The sequence below is a fragment of the Crocuta crocuta genome, unplaced genomic scaffold, assembly GCF_008692635.1.
Source record: "Crocuta crocuta isolate KB4526 unplaced genomic scaffold, BGI_CrCroc_1.0 scaffold75, whole genome shotgun sequence".
Classification (NCBI taxonomy): Eukaryota; Metazoa; Chordata; class Mammalia; order Carnivora; family Hyaenidae; genus Crocuta; species Crocuta crocuta.
Genome location: NW_027530350.1, coordinates 382,942 through 400,346, shown reverse-complemented (window position 1 = coordinate 400,346; position 17,405 = coordinate 382,942). Strand labels below are relative to the sequence as shown.

At 38.7% G+C, this 17,405-nt stretch overlaps 1 protein-coding gene across 3 annotated transcripts in view; it reads left to right on the top strand.

Annotated features, from left to right (window-relative positions):
- The window catches only part of DGKH (diacylglycerol kinase eta), a 98,803-nt gene that overhangs the window by 68,369 nt on the left and 13,029 nt on the right, over nt 1-17,405 (top strand). For 2 of the 3 annotated variants that reach the window (XM_077765667.1, XM_077765665.1), the window contains 7 exons: nt 568-681; nt 924-1,058; nt 1,949-2,112; nt 5,734-5,839; nt 6,910-7,002; nt 9,710-9,829; nt 10,149-10,257. In XM_077765667.1, the coding sequence (XP_077621793.1) occupies nt 568-681; nt 924-1,058; nt 1,949-2,112; nt 5,734-5,839; nt 6,910-7,002; nt 9,710-9,829; nt 10,149-10,257 (841 nt within the window). Of the gene's footprint in view, nt 1-567; nt 682-923; nt 1,059-1,948; nt 2,113-5,733; nt 5,840-6,909; nt 7,003-9,709; nt 9,830-10,148; nt 10,258-11,931; nt 12,063-17,405 lie in introns of all 3 variants that reach the window. The other variant, XM_077765666.1, reaches the window with a different exon arrangement.

The following is a 17,405-nucleotide window of genomic DNA, read 5'->3' as shown; positions in this document are numbered from 1 at the left end:
ACATGTGAACAGATATTTGATGCATTTTATGCCCAGATGGATTATTTAAATGTTTTTTAATGTTTATTTTATTTTTGAGAGAAGAGAAACAGAGCAGGGTAGGGGCTGAGCAAGAGGGAGACACAGAATCTGAAGCAGTCTCCAGTCTCAGAGCTGTCAGCACAGAGCCCGAACGCGGGGCTTGAACCCACCAACTGAGAGATCATGACCTGAGCCAAAAGCAGACGCTCAACTGACTAAGCCACCCAGGCATCCCCAAGATGGATTATTTAGAATAGAATAGTTCACTGGTTCAAAGAGTGCTTTATGAAGGGCATGAACATTTTATCCATGTGTGTTTTAAATCTTTTTTATTAAGTTTTCTTACATTAAATCATCTTCAGTGGGGTTTTTTTGGGTGGTGATGTTCCTTGGCCTATCATTTCCTAATAAAATTTACTTCTGCTTCCTATTTTCATAGGGTTTTTTTTTTTTACTGTATATGTTGCAGAATTTACACTGCTGATGTGCCCCTTCATCGAAACATTAACCTCATCCGAGGAAATGTAATACAGTTTTTCCTTTCAGATATTTGCTGCACCATCATTTGATGACAAGATCCTGGAAGTCGTTGCAATATTTGATAGCATGCAAATGGCAGTTTCAAGGGTCATTAAACTGCAGCATCACCGAATAGCCCAGGTTTGTTTTCTCTGTTCTAACCTGACCTCCCTCCTTGGGCCATGGGAAGCTATTCTGAATAACCCCTATGCTGCCTGTCCATCTATAAAATACGAACTTTTTGTCATGTTGGTCGTTACTGTGCCGTGGTAAGTGGAAAAATAGACATTCCGTCCCACGGAATGGACTCAAAGTCAAGCTTGGATGCAGATTGTCAGTTTCTCGGGATGATTTGTTCTCTAAAACAACTTGTTTTATTTCAGTGCCGCACAGTAAAGATCACTATATTTGGTGATGAGGGAGTCCCCGTGCAGGTAGATGGCGAAGCTTGGGTGCAGCCGCCAGGGATCATCAAAATTGTGCACAAAAACAGAGCTCAGATGCTAACAAGGGACAGGGTATGTAAAAAAAAACATTCCTCTAGGTTTTTATCGAGACTTTTAAAAAATATTCAATTGTTACGAAAAATAGAAACCATGGAAAAATATTTAAATGGTCTCTTAAATCTGACAGGTCATTGTAATTTTAAATGTGAACATTTAGGGGTTTTTTTTTTTAAAAGTTAATAGACTATATTTTTATTGTTTCTTTTAGTTTTACAGAGAAATTGATCAGAAAATACCAAGAATTCTAATTCTATTCCCATCTACCTCCTTACCTCACTGACATATAGTCCCTTATCATTGACATCTTGTGTATTAGTGTGGTACATTTATTACAGCTGATGAGCCAATATTGATAATTATTAATTAAAATTCATAGTTTACTCTTCATGTACGTTTTATAGTTTTTGATGAATCTGTAATTACTTGTATCCACTGTTATAGTAGCATACAGGATAGTTTCACTATCCTCAAAATTCCCCGTGCTCCACCTATCATCCGTCACTCCCTCCCTTACCTCAACCCTTGGCAACCATCTACCGCTTTACTTTCTCCAGTTTTGCCTTTTCCAGAATACATGTTTCAATTAAGGCCATACCCATAACGGAGGAGACTGCCAAAACCCATCTTGTCCGTTGTGCATATAAAGATTGAGGCAGACACTGAAGCCGTCTTTTTAAAACTTTTCAGTGATGCATTCACTGTCATTGATCACATTACTTACTTTGTATGATAACACTGGAAAGCGTTAGGCAATCTTTTTTGTATCTTATGATTTCTTTAACGAGGCTTTAGATTAGGAAAAGGCAACGGTTTTAAAGTCATTTGTGTAACATCTCAATATACACTTATTTGGTCTCAGAGCTTCAAACTGACGGTTCCTTGCAATACTGATTTTTAAATAGGCTTTTGAAAGCACTCTAAAATCTTGGGAAGATAAACAGAAGGGCGATTCCGGTAAACCAGTTCTCCGAACCCATTTGTACATCCAGCATGCCGTTGACTTGGCCACGGAGGAGGTGTCCCAGATGCAGCTGTGCTCCCAGGCGGCGGAGGAGCTCATCACCAGGTATGGCGGGCCTGCCGGCTGTGGGTGGGGAGAACTCTAGCCTTGGCAAGTGTTGTTTTCTAGTTTAGATACATAATTTCAGTCGTTCAGGGGTATCCCAAAGAGATGCATTTACTCTCCTTCCTCATTTGCTGCCTCATTCATGCCTCAGCAAGGACTGCCCTCCTTCATTGGACCTTCTCCCTGCACATACAGGTGCACACCTGTGTTCTCTGTCGAACAGACCTTGGACTTGCTGAACCCCAGTGGGGAGCTTGCCTAATGTACCCTACCACACAGTGCGCTTTCTGTTATTGTTTATTTCCCCAGTTTTACACAGTCTTTACACTGTACTACTTACTGATATGTTATCTTATAATTATTAATTAAAATGGTTATGGAATGTAGACGGAAATATAAACATGCACCCTGCTTGCAAGGACATCTGGGGATGTGTGGGTGGGAAGAGTAAGAGAATCAGTTTCCAAAAGACATACCCAGAGATTGGGAGACAACACAGAAGCTACTTTTAGTAGACAGAAAGGGAAGAAATGAAAACAAAACAACCCACACAAGTTCCATGAATGTAAAACAGAGAAACAGATCTAAATCCCTATAAGCAGGAGTAAACTTCAGTGGGAGAAGCGGGGTAGGCATCCATGGACAAGTTACTTATCACCTCTTCACCTAAATCTTCTCTACCAAATGGGGCTAATGAGAGCTAACTTTGCAGGTCATTGTGAAGGTTCAGTGAGACCTACCATATCTTAGCACATCATGTCTGGCCTAGTTAGTGTTCTGGTAGTTTAGCTAGTCTATTCTTCCCACACTTCATCTGGTCACTGATAAAAATGTTGAAAACGAAAAGAAGGAGAACAAATATTTAAATATTTGTTAGAAACCTAGAATGTACTAGAGGTTGGAGATGTAAGAGAAAAGGGTCTCCTCCCTACAGCTGGAGACCAACATTCAGAAACAGAATAAAGTACAAGTGCAAGACACTAAGTTGCTTAGAAGCAAGGTAAAAGAAAATGAATAGTCAGATGTATGTACAGAACTGCGTTATTGTACCTCCCAGCTTCTTACCCACAGAGATTAGTTTCAGGGTGCTACAGACAACTTACATGGACCCCACTTTACCGTTGGGTTGTTTTTCCTTCTTTTCCAGGCCTGGTGAGGGATAAGTAACAAATCACTGATATACACAAGGTATACATGTGATAATTTGATATGTGTATACATTGTCAAATAATTAACCATAATCAAGCTAATTAACAAATGATGGAAAACAATATGGTGGTTTTTTAAAAAATTAAAAATAGAACTACAGCATTTTCTTGAAACCAAAATATACTTCCTATACTATTTCCCTTGAAACCAAATATACTTCCTGTATTAACTTCCTGTCAACTAACCAAATAACCTTATCAAAAAAAGGGAAGTGAAGGTTGGCCAGACTTGCTTTTGGCCAACCTAGTTTGGTTCCCCATATATTTATTTGCCTTTTTGTTTAATTTTGCAAAAGATGAAAATCAGGCTCACGCATCTATTTTCAAAACTTACTCGTTTAATATTCAGCAAATAATGTTGAGTCTCTGCTGCATGCAAACCTCTATATTAAGCCCTGGGGATGACAAAATGGCTGTGTGGTGGTCCCTCTTCTTAATTTGCTGGCAGGGTAGTAGGGAAAAGTGCAGCCAAAGGACTCACAAGACTCAGAGGGGAATGCTGTGGATAAACAGAGGAGGCCACAAAGTAAGGGAGGGCTGCCTGGAAGAAGAGATCTCTCAGTGAAGTCTTGGGGGAGAGTAAGAGAAGGAGCATTCTAAACATGGGAACAGGTCTGGGCAGAGGCCCAGAGGGGTGTAAGTGCATAGTGTCTTTAGGCAATCTCAGGGAACTGGGGTGGCAGAGAGAGTGGAAAATGTGAGATGGAAGGGTGAAGAGGAGCCAAGTGTTTATCAGAATGTTTCTGGAAGCAATGTGAAATATTGTCTGCAAGACAGCAAAGCAGGGGCAGGGACAATAGTCTTGAGATGGTCCCGATAGGAAACAGTGGATTAAGGTAATAAAGATGGACTGAAGACAAACTGCAGGTAGATTAAGATCTAAAATTGCCAAATGGCCTGAATTATGAGACACAGCAACCCTAAGGTTTCTACTGAATGGCTGGATGGATTACGGAGCCTTTCAAGGAACTGTAGGATTCAGGAGGAAACGTAGATTTGAGAGGGAGAATGACAGGGTCCATGTTCCACTTAACAGACTTTAAACTACATTAGAAATGTCTAGGAGGAGATTTAGTAGTCGAAGTATTCATCTGAAATTGATTTGTCTCTTTTCCTTGTTTTGAAAATTAGAATAATTTTTACCCACCTCTATTCTTCTGATGAATAACCCCTTCTTCACGATTTCTCAAGATTATTGGTAGCAATACTGAGATGACATTCGCAAATTCTTTTGTGGCTTGGAGATCAGTTATATGATCTTTACCTTTACTTCTGATTCAGCTATCCAGGACTAGTCTCTTTTCTTGTGGGAAGATCATCTTCTCCTTGAAGATGTCAGAAACAGAAAGGATTTGAATAGTTTTGCTTTCTTGCTTATCTGCAAACTTTATGTCATTTTTTAGCAATTGGTGGAACTTTTCTTCCTTTCTCTTCTTCGGCGGTACTGCCCTCCAGGATCCTGTCTGTTTAGGACAATCTTGAAGGTTTAGATTCTCGAGGACTGTGGCACAACAGGCTTTGGAGCTAATGAACATAGATTCAGATCCTGGCTCTGTTACTTAATTAGCTTTGTATGCGTTCTGAATCTCCAAGCCTCAAGTTCTTCATCTATAAAGTAGAGGAAATTCATCACAGCTACCTTTTAAATTACGAATGTTAAATTAGATAATGTATGTAAAGAACTTAAGAAATAGATGATAAATATGGTAACCTTCCTCCCTTAATCTGTTATATTTGTTTCTGGTTGAAGCTTCAGTGATTTAAAACTTGAGTTTCTGCTCCCTGTAATTGGGACCTGTCTCACTTTACAATGATACTTCAAAATGAAGTGTTCCTATATTTTGTTCTTCCAAAAAGCACCTCTACAGGCTTATCTGTGATTCTAAGCCTAACTTTTCCCATTAAGATTTTCAGTTTAGGGGCGCCTCGGTGGCTTAGTCGGTTAAGCGTCCGACTTTCGCTTAGGTCACGATCTCGGTTAAGCGTCCGACTTTCGCTTAGGTCATGATCTCGCGGTTCATGGGTTCGAGCCCCGCGTCGGGCTCTGTGCTAACTGCCAGCTCAGAGCCTGGAGCCTGTTTCAGAGTCTGTATCTCCCTCTCTCTCTGACCCTCCCCTGCTCACGCTGTCTCTCTCTCTCCTAGAAATAAATTAAAAAATATTAAAAAAAAAAAAAAGATTTTCAGTTTAGTATTCTTCGTTGCAATGGGGTTTGGATTTTTTAAATCTATCCTTTGTTATTCATAATTGAGCACTCATTAAAAAAAATTCCCATAATGACCTTGGTTTGTTGTTTTTGTTTTTCTTTTGTTTTTTTTTTTTACTTGTCTTAGACTACCACTCCTATACTTCAGAACAATCAGCAATGCTCAAGGGCTTTTTTTTTGTTCATCTGCTTTATTTTTGCTTTCAGGATCTGTGATGCAGCCACGATCCATTGTCTTTTGGAGCAAGAACTGGCTCACGCTGTGAACGCATGCTCCCACGCACTGAATAAAGCCAACCCACGGTTCCCAGAGGTGAGGAGCTAATGGTAAATCTCATGCTACAGATTGTTTGGTACTACTTATATATTTCAATGCTATAAGATGTGCCACGCCCTATGAAAAGCATTCTACAGTCTGTAGGAGTGTCTGCCAGAAGCTTGTGGTAAATTTGTGGTCACATTTTCCCTGATTTTTCTTTTCCTACCATTTTTCCATTCTTACTCTTAAATTCTCTTCTATTTTAACCCCCATTTCATTTTCAATCATTTGTTACCTTTCCATCTTCCTTCCACTTAATTCTCCTTCAAGCTACTACCATTCCTCCTTATCCTCTCTTTCACCTTCTCCCCTACACCTCGATGTAGGGCATACCTAGATACTGTGCTTTTTATTAGAGATGTTCACTCATTGTTGAAATCGTGTACAGAAGCTAGTCTCACTTCATTTTGTTCTACTAAACCGGTACGTTGGTAAATCTTTTAGTGTAGAGACTACAATTTTGTAACTTCTGTTAACTTTTTAATCTAGACGTTAATAATAGAAGGGATAGAATATAACCCTATTGAAATGTGATACACAGTACAAGACTGTAGTGTAGAGAAAACTGATAGCATCATTTTATTCTTTTAAATTATTTGATGGAAGTCACCTAAACCAATACACAGATAAGTGCTAGTCCTCAAGGTGAAAGTCTAAAAAACAATCTGGTTGGAACTTCTGAGAGTGAAAGTCAGTGGATTGAACTGATTATGATCTGATAATACCCCTTTAAGTCATTGCCTTCTTTGACTTAACTTTTTTGTGGGAGTATGTATATGTGGTTGTGAGCAGGCACATGTTTGTATGTAGGGGATGTGGTCCTGAGTGTATCAGTACAGTCAGAGCATTTGCCTGGTTCAGTGCTAGAAAGATCAGAAGAAGTAATCATCTGAACAAACATGAGTGTGAAGTTATTCAATGATAATACATTTGAATTCGGTAGGGTTTTAAAAATACCTGTGATGTGAATTTATTGGAAGAATAAAATTGGAAGTATTTGTTGATGACTGAATCCCAATTTAATACAGAACTACTTGTCTTTGATGTGTTGTGTTTTTTTCTAGAGTCTTACGAGGGACACTGCCACTGAAATCGCCGTCAATGTGAAGGCACTGTATAATGAGACAGAATCTTTACTAGTCGGCAGGGTTCCTTTGGTAAGGAGGAAACGACTGATAGCACAGGAATGATGATCAGTGTATGGGCCTCCCTTTCAGTGATGAGCACACATTCATCAGATTCCAAGGCAGAAGCAGCCTTCTGGCCTTCATCCTTACAGCTTTCTCTTTACCTGGCTTTTGCCTTCAGGAAAGGACATGGCTAAACTGGGCAGTTGAGATTCAGGCTAACAGAAGAAGTTTCTTCCCCTCACACATGCCATCATGTTTTTATGCAGTTCTACCTTCCCCAGTCAGCTTTGATAGATCTGAGCCTCAGGAAGTATAGCAGGCCTGCCTCAGGTACTCATTAACTCATTCTTGCAGAAAAGTAAGGAAATGGTAGGTTTTGTTCCCAGAATTAACATTTGAAATATGATTGGTATGGATTTTAGATTTGCTTAAAGGGCAACACTTTCTAGACTGGATGCTCCAAGAACTAAATTCAAGCACTCTCCCTACTCCTAGAGTGGTCCTGGAAATCAAGTTTAGGGCAGGTCTGAATCTAACCACAGTCCACGGACCTCAAGCATAAGGGCTACAGCTCCACAGATGTCCTGTTTGGTTTGCCAGAGTCTGGCTTGTCAGCCTTTCTTCTCTCACCATTTTCAAATGTTCTAGAATATTGGGTCTTCTCGCCACCTAGTGTTCACTTGTGGGTTATTGACACGTGCTGTCCCAACTATGTAGAAAGCCTAAATGCGTTAGCTATTTTTAACTTCCTTGTAACAATTCTGATTAACTGATCAGTGATGGTCTTAAAACATTTCTCTTGACTGTAATTTTATCTCTTCTTTGGAAAATATACACCTAAATAAAAGTGGTAGCAAAAGTCATAGTGTCTGGCCTAGTGGGAAAATGGAAGGTGTATCACAGGCTAGCTAGCTAAGTGACCATGGTTGGAATTTCTGCTTGATTGGGGTCTAGAAGAGTACCCTCCTTGGACCACCTTTTACTCCGAGAAATGTCAAGGTTGAATGGCGTCCATTGCTCTTACTCCCCTCCAGAGGAAGCTGAAATGCAAGTTCCTTGGGTCAGAGGTAGCTGCCCATTCTTTGGCCATGAAGAAAAACTTTTAGGAAGAAACATTGGTTCTTTTATGTTAAAATCAATGGAACATTTTGCCAATTCTTAACACTTCTGTTGTTAACCAGAGTCATCTTACTGCTTTTTAAAAATTTGTCCAGTGATATCCAATGAACTGTGACTTTGGTCCCAATTTTTAGGTAAAGGACATATATTTTTTGCCATACTTGAAATATATTTAAGATAACTTATGATTGACAAGAACTAGAAGTATAACTTATTCTGTATTTTAGCTCTCTAGTCTGAAAGGACCCAGTGAGTGTTAGTTGATTAATATTTATCCATTATATGATGTTAATATAGAAAGACCACCCACACAGACTTTTAAATCCTTTCAGTCTGCTTCTGTCATTGTCAAATGTGGGTCTTTGGGTTAAAGTGTGTCCCAGTGAGTTTTTCCATAACCTTTGAGAATACTGATGTGAAAATACAGTCATTCATATTCAAGATCAACTAAGGTTTACACTTTATTTTGCCTCTAGAATAAATGTGCAATACCACTTTATCAATTTTGTAAGGTATATATTCTTAGACTCAGAGGAAAGTGGTAAATTTTACATGACAAGCTGGAGAATCTCCAAATGTTTATTAACTACTAGAAATGGTAGGTAGGTTGAATAACAGGGGGGGATAAAAGAATGACCACAATAAATAACAGTAACATTTTCTCTGAACTTTTATGTAAGATTCTGCAAGGCTATATGTAGGTACTCTACAATTCTGAAGTAATTTACAGAAGTATTGATTAGCTGGAATGGACTTTAGAAATACTCTTTATACTATTTGTTAAGGAAGAAACTAAGACTCTTAAAATCAGTCAACCTTCCTGTGGTTGCATAGTAGTAACAAGACCAGGACTAGAACATAGTCACCTCCCTTCCTGATCCACACATACCAGTGTTTATTTCACCTTTACTGTTGAATTTCTACATGCTTTTTAATAATTGCTTCAAATAAATGGATAATAGGTGACCAGTTAAATTCTCTATAAAGTTTCCTAAACCCCTTCCAAATTTCAAACCATTTAACTTTTGCCCTTAATTTTACAACAGCTTTTTGCCAGAAATCTTTCTGAGATTCATGTTTTCCCCCCTTAAACTTATTCTTCTATTTCTCCAGGAGATTTCTGTACCAGCCTGTTCTTATGATGTGACATGTTTTTGACCAAATTTTAAAATAGCGTTATTTGGTTATGTAGTGACCTATGGAAATTTGAAGGATTTCTGCCACAAATAAGTAGAGTAGTGTGATTACTTACCAGCAAGCAGGCAGAGTGGGTGGATGGATGCATGGTTTGGAAGGGAGGGAGAGGTAGGAATTTACATAGAAAAAAAACCCCCACCAAAAGCGATACTTTTTTTTCTGTGACATTATTAAAGTCACACTAACTACTTATGTTATCTTTGGGAAGTACGGATGAATCAATTCAGATTTTTTTAAATGAGCTCAATATAAAATAATGTGTTCTTTTTTCCTATACTCCCTTTATATTACCAACAACAATAACCCAGCCTAGCCTAGTAAGTGTTGAGGATGTTTGCTGTAAAAATAAAATGAGTTTATTCCATTTGAGATTGATCACTGATCAATTTTTTTGTTTTTTTAACCTGCTGGTAAATAGCACTTAGAATCCCCACATGAAGAGCGAGTATCTAATGCCTTACATTCTGTGGAGGTGGAGTTGCAGAAATTAACAGAGATTCCTTGGCTTTATTATATCTTACACCCAAACGAAGATGAGGTATGTAAAATTTGGTTTGTTTATAAGTGTAAGCTTTCTGACAATAGAATTTGAAACCATCTTTTGAAAAAGAGATATTCCAGGGAAAATGAATTTTGAATGCTACTTTCAATGTGCTGCTCCTGAGCAAGCGAGAAAAAGGCTTTTATCTTCTGGGAATCAGTACATCTTCAGTACACGTAACATCGTGCACTTTTATTTTAAGAAGTCATCAGTTCAGCAGTGTTTTGCATTTATTCCTGCATTGTCTGCAATATCAGAATGAGTTTTTCTTCATTTCGTGTCCTGAGAACATTCTCTTCTTGCTCGACCCGGACAGGAGCCCCCCATGGATTGCACCAAGAGAAACAGCAGAAGCACAGTATTTCGTATAGTTCCGAAATTTAAAAAGGAAAAGGTTCAGAAACAGAAGACAAGTCCACAGCCTGGTAGGTGATCTGCACTCGAAGGGAAAGTATAACATTATGGAAAAAAATAACTTATTAAAGCAGTGTCACCAAGGTGAGGAAAATGTTCTGGAGCTACTGGGGCGCCTGGGTGGCTCAGTCGGTTAAGCATCCAACTTCGGATCAGGTCATGATCTCACAGTTTGTGAGCTTAAGCCCCATGTTGGGCTCTGTACTGACAGCTCAGAGCCTGGAGCTGCTTCAGATTCTGTGTTTCCCTCTCCCTCTGCCCTCCCCTGCTCACACGCTGTCTCTCTCTCTCTCAAAAATAAAATAAACATTAAAAATAAATTTAAAAAAAAAGAAAATGTTCTAGAACTATCAGTGGTGACCATTGCACATTACAAATGTGCTAAATGCCACTGAACTGTATACCATAAACTGGCTAAAATGGAGAGTTTTATTTTATGCTCATTTTACCATAATAAAGTAAGTCATATCATACCCACGAGAAGTCCAAAAACCAGTAAGAGGCTGTAGTTATGATGCACACAAGAAAACGGGGTGGTCGCTCTGTTCAGCGGACATCAGTGCATCTGTTTAGATGGTCCTTTGTCCTGCTTAACAGTTCAAGGCATCAGTGGATAGCTTGTTTTTCTTCTTCAAAGTTCAAAACGAGATTTTGATAAATGAAATACAGAAACCTTCATTTACTCCTTTAACTTGCTAAATATATCTTCCACCCAAAGTTATGTGTTCTCTTTCTCCTGTTTCAAAGACTTACTCCACCACTTCATCCCCTCAGTAAAGACAATCTACCGTGACACTTGCATTCTCAAGATTAAACTCTGTCTTTGATGTTTGTCTTGTTCCCTTTACACCTTCCCCTAGAAATTACTGTTAATGCTGTGCTAGTGCTAAAACCCTTTCACATTCTGCATATGTGACAGTAGGTGCCTTTCATAATCAAGTCATTTTACAATCCTTTTGAGTTTAGCTAACACCTTTTAAGAAGTGACACATGACCTTACTTTTGACAGCCGTAGAGCAGCTATTGAAGGGCATTTTAAAACCACATCGGGCAAATAAATAAATTTTAATTCAGCTAAGCAATGTTGAATAAGAAATATAAAACCACAATTATCTATATTGAAAAATAACAATCCGACTGATCTTAGCAGTATTGACAGCTTTTAGAGGACATTAAAATGATCTAACGCATTTGGTGCTATAATTATCAATAATTACAATTCCAAATAGTAATAGAATCAATAAAGACGATACTTGAAGACAGCAAGACCCAAAACAGATGTCTGTGTAAAACTCAGTACACCGTGTCAGATTTTATATTTTAATTAGCATTTGTAGCTCATTAAATGATAACTAATATCATCTATCGTCTTTAGGACATCATCAGAGCTTATTTTGATCTTGTACTGTTGAACCTAATCATGAGAAATACATTTTTTATTCCTATTGTGTAGTTTGGGTGCCCAGCAGTGATGTCTTTGCCTAGTCAGACCTTTGTGTTGATTGATGGTCTGTAACCTGCATGGGGAAAAACAAAATTGGAGTTTTGTTGAAACAACACCTTTAACCTTTCCCTTTGCTAGCACTGCCCGCTGTCTTCTGTTTTGCATCTTCTTTGGCCAACCTTTGCTTTGTACTGCATTGAGCATGTAGAAATTAAGGGGGTTTTGCTCTTAACTTTGGTAGTTCAAAAATGGGGCACAGAGGAAGTTGCTGCTTGGCTGGATCTGCTCAGTTTGGGAGAGTACAAAGAAATCTTCATCCGTCATGACATCAGAGGGGCTGAACTTTTGCATCTGGAAAGGCGAGATCTTAAGGTATTTCCTTTGTGCTTCTCTTCTGCTTTTGAAAATTTCCTGGCAAAACAGAACCCTTTATCCTGCATCTCTTTTGTTATGTGCTTCCAGCTTGGCTTCTGTTATGCAAACGTGCAGTAATCTAATATGCATTGTCCTGTGGTTGGAGTTCCTTGTATGCTTTTTAATCAAGAATGTCAGCAATATGTTCCTATCAAGAATCATTCCCTGATTATTGTAGCTAAAGCTTAGCATGAAGCTAGTAATTTTTCTCTGCATCCATCCATATGGCTGTTCCTGTGCTAATATTTCCAAACGGTTCATGTTTCCATCGGCTCATTTTATTGCGTTAGCGTGAAAGGTGGTAATTGTTGCTGAAGACCACTTAAAATCTAATCAAAGATTAACAACTACCACTTAATTCAAAGTACCAGTAACAAAGTCTTCCTAATATTTGCAGCTAAATAAGAGCCTTAACAGCAGTGGCGACCTAGAGTCCTGTGATTTCGTTGTGTTTCTGACTGCCCTTTCAGAAGTTAGTGAACAACTAGACCAATAAATTCAAATACCCTTTCCATGACTCACTGTTAAAATTGTATTATTCTCAAAAATAAATATATTATTTTCTTTAGTAAATCAAGTAAAAACTGTGCTTCGCTCTTGGTGGAATGCAGCTTAGAGCCTCTTTGCTATTTATGACAGAGAAGGAAAATCATTAATTAGTGGTATGCAGCAATTTTCCTGTATTTTGGGGGTGGAGACTGCCAATGGCCAAAGCAGAGTATTCTCTCTCAAGGTTACGAGTAGAATTTTGTCACGTTCTATTTTCTTACCAAATGCTGCCATTTTAAAATTCCAAGATTGAGTAATAAGAAAGTGACAGAGCCTTTGATATATTATGGAGTGATCCTTTTCTTGTAGGCCAGGTTCTGATTCACATGGAATTATGGTACAGTAAATTTCTAACAAATCTGTAAACTATTGTACCTTTATAAATATGTTAGCAGAGATCTTTGAACAATGTATGGGTAATCTATAGGATTTTATAAAACAGAGTCATACAGTTTCAGCACATTAAAAGCAGACACCATTTATATGTAAATGTTTTTAACCAGAATAATAGTAAAGAAATAGATTAATTAATTACTGCAGTTGAGAGTCCCAAATCTGGAAAATAGCAAATGCTGCTAAAGTTCATAGAGTAAAGGTTGGCTTCAAAATTTGGAATGAGCGCACACAAAATTAAGTTTAAGGCATCATTGTATCCAAGGATAGTTTCTTATATCCTTGGCAGGCAGCAATATTTGTTGACTAGCTACTGATTGATATATTATGCTAGTCTCTCTTTGCATTTCATTTGCAATGAATAAGCATATATTCAAGGAAAAGAGTGTATGTGTATGTATATATAAATATATCTGTATATGTTATATGTATGTATATGCACCTATAAACATACAAATAGACACACACATACACAATGAGTAAAGCAAATATTTGCAAAATGAAAAAACAAACTCATAGACCTGCAAAGTCAAAGTTAGAGTGATAGGCCTTGGACGGAAAAAAGAGTATGAGTAAAAAGCAAATGGTTAAGAATCCTTTTAGTAAACTTTCTCTTTAGCTTTTCAGGGGACTTTTTGTTCTACTTTGTTTTTATTATTTATGTCTTAATTGTATTTTTTTAAATGTTTATTCATTTTTGAGAGACAGAGACAGAGCATGAGTGGGGCATGGGCAGGGAGAGAGAGAGAGACACAGAATCTGAAGCAGGCTCCAGGCTCTGAGCTGTCAGCACAGAACCTGTTGCAGGGCTTGAACTCACAAACCATGAGATCATGACCTGAGCTGAAGTCAGACGCTTAACCAACTAGGCCACCCAGGAGGCCCTACTTTGTTTTTATTTTTAATACAAACTATATTCTTTCCCTTAAAACTTGTCTTTTGGAAATCTGTATTGACACAGTCCTTTTTAAATCTTTTGGTTCTAAAACAGGGTATGAGGGAATAAGGAAAGGAGAATAATGTTACAGAAAGAGCCCGCTGTAGGACAAAGCCGTGAAGGTAGAAAATGAGGTCCCTTTGCTCTCTGGGTGTAGCTATAAGAGGGAGCAGACTCCTTAGAATAAAGTCTACAGATGTTAGTAAAGGATCACCCACTCCCTGGGTAATCTTAACCATTCCCCTTGCTTCAGATACGGTTCATGAATATGGTAGTGGCTCACAGGTTTGGATTTACAGCCCTGACCTCATTTGAGACCTCTAGGATTATATCACCCACTCTACTTGAAACTTGCCTATCACACAGGGATGTCAGTCTTCACAGGACAAAAACCAAACCTGGTTCCTCTGTCCCGCCCCATCCCTGCCCCTTCTCCAATGTTCTACAGCTTAGTTAACCATCCCTCTCTCTCTCCAGGTGTTTAAGCCAGAGAAACCCACAGTCCTACTCAACACCTTCCTCCTCATTCTCCTTTTCCCCTAACTCATTAAGGCCGTCACCAAGTCAAGTTTCCAGTCTCTATCCATTTCTCTTTCTGCTTTCCTCAGTCTCGCTTCATGGTACCGCCGTGCTCACCTGTGTAAGGTCCGTAGTTTCTAACTGGCCTTTCCGCTGCTACCCTTGCTCTCGCTGGTCCGTTATCCACACTGCAACCAGAGTGATATCTTAACATCAGATGTATCACCTTTCAGGGACTTCCCATTTCTTTTTTTTTTTTTTTAATTTTTTTTAATGTTTTATTTATTTCTAGGAGAGAGAGAGAGAGAGAGACAGCGTGAGCAGGGGAGGGTCAGAGAGAGAGGGAATCACAGACTCCGAAACAGGCTCCAGGCTCTGAGCTGGCAGTCAGCACAGAGCCTGACGCAGGGCTCGAACCCACGAACCGCGAGATCATGACCTGGGCAAAAGTCGGACGCTTAACCGACTAAGCCACCCAGGCGCCCGGGGGCTTCCCATTTCTATTAGAATAAACATTCATATCATTGTGAGACCTGCAAGATTCTGCCTATTTATTTAACCTGCTGTGGAATCACTGGTCCCTTGCTGGACTATACTCCATCCTCCCTGGCCATATTCCATTTGCTTAAAAATACTAAACTCTTCCACACCTTTAGGGGTATACCTGCTACTCCCAAACACCTGCTTCTCCCACTACCCCTACCCTGCCTAACTCCTGCTCAGATCTTGGCTCAAGAGTTACCTTCTTATTAGCAAGACAACTAGAGATAGCATTGTGACCTAGTAAAGATGAGAAAGGAAGAATATTTCTAAGGTGCTTCAGCAGACAAACTGATTGCATTATTTTCCCTCCAGGAAGACAGTAGGCAAAAGTGAGAGACACCAAAGAAAATGGTAAAGATGCAGTGGTTTTGTTTGTGTGGTTGGTTTCTAATTTTTTTTTTTTTCAATTTGGAAAGATGTATATGTGTGGCTACGAAGGTAACTGAATATCTACAAAGTATGTTTTTGCCAAATCAGGCCTATTCATCCAAAGAAAGAAAAGGAAACATGTAGTTGCCTTAAGATTGGTTATGAATGACCTGGTGTTGGGGCACCTGGGTGGCTCGGTCGGTTAGCTGATCAGAATTCAGCTCAGGTCATGATCTCACAGTTTGTGAGTTCAAGCCCCACATCAGGCTCTGTGCTAACAGTGCAGAGCCTGGAGCCTGCTTCAGATTCTGTGTCTCTGTCTCCGCCCCTCCCTTCCCCTGCTCGTACTCTGTCTTTCTCTGTCTCTCAAAAATAAACATTAAAAAAAAAATGAATGACCTGGTGTCATGAGAAAATATTTTTCAGGTTCAGTAACATATAGTAGAAGTATGACCCAGAAATTATCTCAAGCTTGAAAAGAATGCTCACTGTAGAAAAAATATTTTCTAGAAAGATTCAAAATTGTCAGTTAAAAACAAAGTGTCAATAGCATTGCTGCTATAAAACTCAAAGAGCCCATAAAGTATCTGGAAGAGAGAGCACATGTGTGCACACACTTAAAATGCTCTGATGTATTTCAATTAAAGCTTAAAAATAAATAATGCTCTTAGCCTATAAAATAGAAAGGGTATTTGGAATCTTTATCTTCTCAGACACATGATTTTGTGGTACATTATAATCCTGTTTTCTAGACTACTTTGGAAGCCATCTTTTTGCTAATTTTCGAATATACCAGACCCTCTGTTTTATACAGAATTTGTTTGACTTCACCCATTAGCAAATTGATCATGTCCATTACATTTAAATTAATTACAGGGGTGGGTGCTGGGTGGCTCAGTCGGTTAAGCCTCCGACTCTTGATTTCGGCTCAGGTCATGATCTCAAGTTTCATGAGTTCGAGCCCCACACCAGGCTCTATGCTGACCGTGTGGAACCTGCTTGAGATTCTTTCTCTCTCCCTCTCTCTCTCTGCCCCTCCCCTGCTCTCTCTCTCTCTATCTCAAAATAAATAAACATTTTTTAATAAAAAAAAAAAATAAAAGCTGATTAAGCAAAAAAGAAAGTACAGGGTTTGGAGGCTTTCACCCTTTCTTTTAGTTTTTCAGGCAGTGAACATCATGGCTGTCTGTGTACACCTCCTTCATTCTCGCAACAAGTATTTCTTTGCCAGGTGCCTGCTGTGTGCTGCACACCCTGGAACCATCCTCCACTTCTGAAAGCTAAATATTGAATTCTTGACTCTTTATAGGAAGACAGTTCTGTAAGAAACAAGGAGAGTTCTGAGGAAAAGAACCCACAAGTGTTTTGAGGAAAAGCATCAACCCACAGATAGCTACGTTGATGTAATTTTTTATACGTCTGCATTACAAAGTAGAAAGAATATTTAAATTGTCCACTCAAATCAAAGACTCTAAGTGTAATTATAAATGCACTTAAATTCCAAATTTAGGTGGTGGCCACTGATATCTTTCTTTAGGATTAAGGCTTTACGTTTAAGCCTACTACTTTAGGAAGGACATGTATGGTTTCCGTAAGACTGATTGTGGGTGCCCTGATGTCACACGCCACTTTTCTCTGAGTTCCCCAAAGGACCTGTGTTTTAAAAAGAAAAGGAGAAGGGGAAACTAATGTTAACTCTTGAAGAACCGTATTGAATATAATTTATGATAGTGTTGTATTTAAGAGTTTGTGTAGGATGTGATTTTTTTTCTTTTACTGGTTGGCAATTTTTGCTTTATTAATTGATTTTTAGAGTTTTTGCTTCCTAAACCATTGAATATAAACTAAAATAAATGAACTGGATGCTAATTCTACTATTTGCTGATGCAGTATTTAAACCTCTGTCTTCTGTGGTCAATAAACTTCTCTCTTTTCCTCCTCTGTCTTTTTTCTTTTTCTCTTTCTCCCTTTTTTCTTTTTCTTTCTTTTTT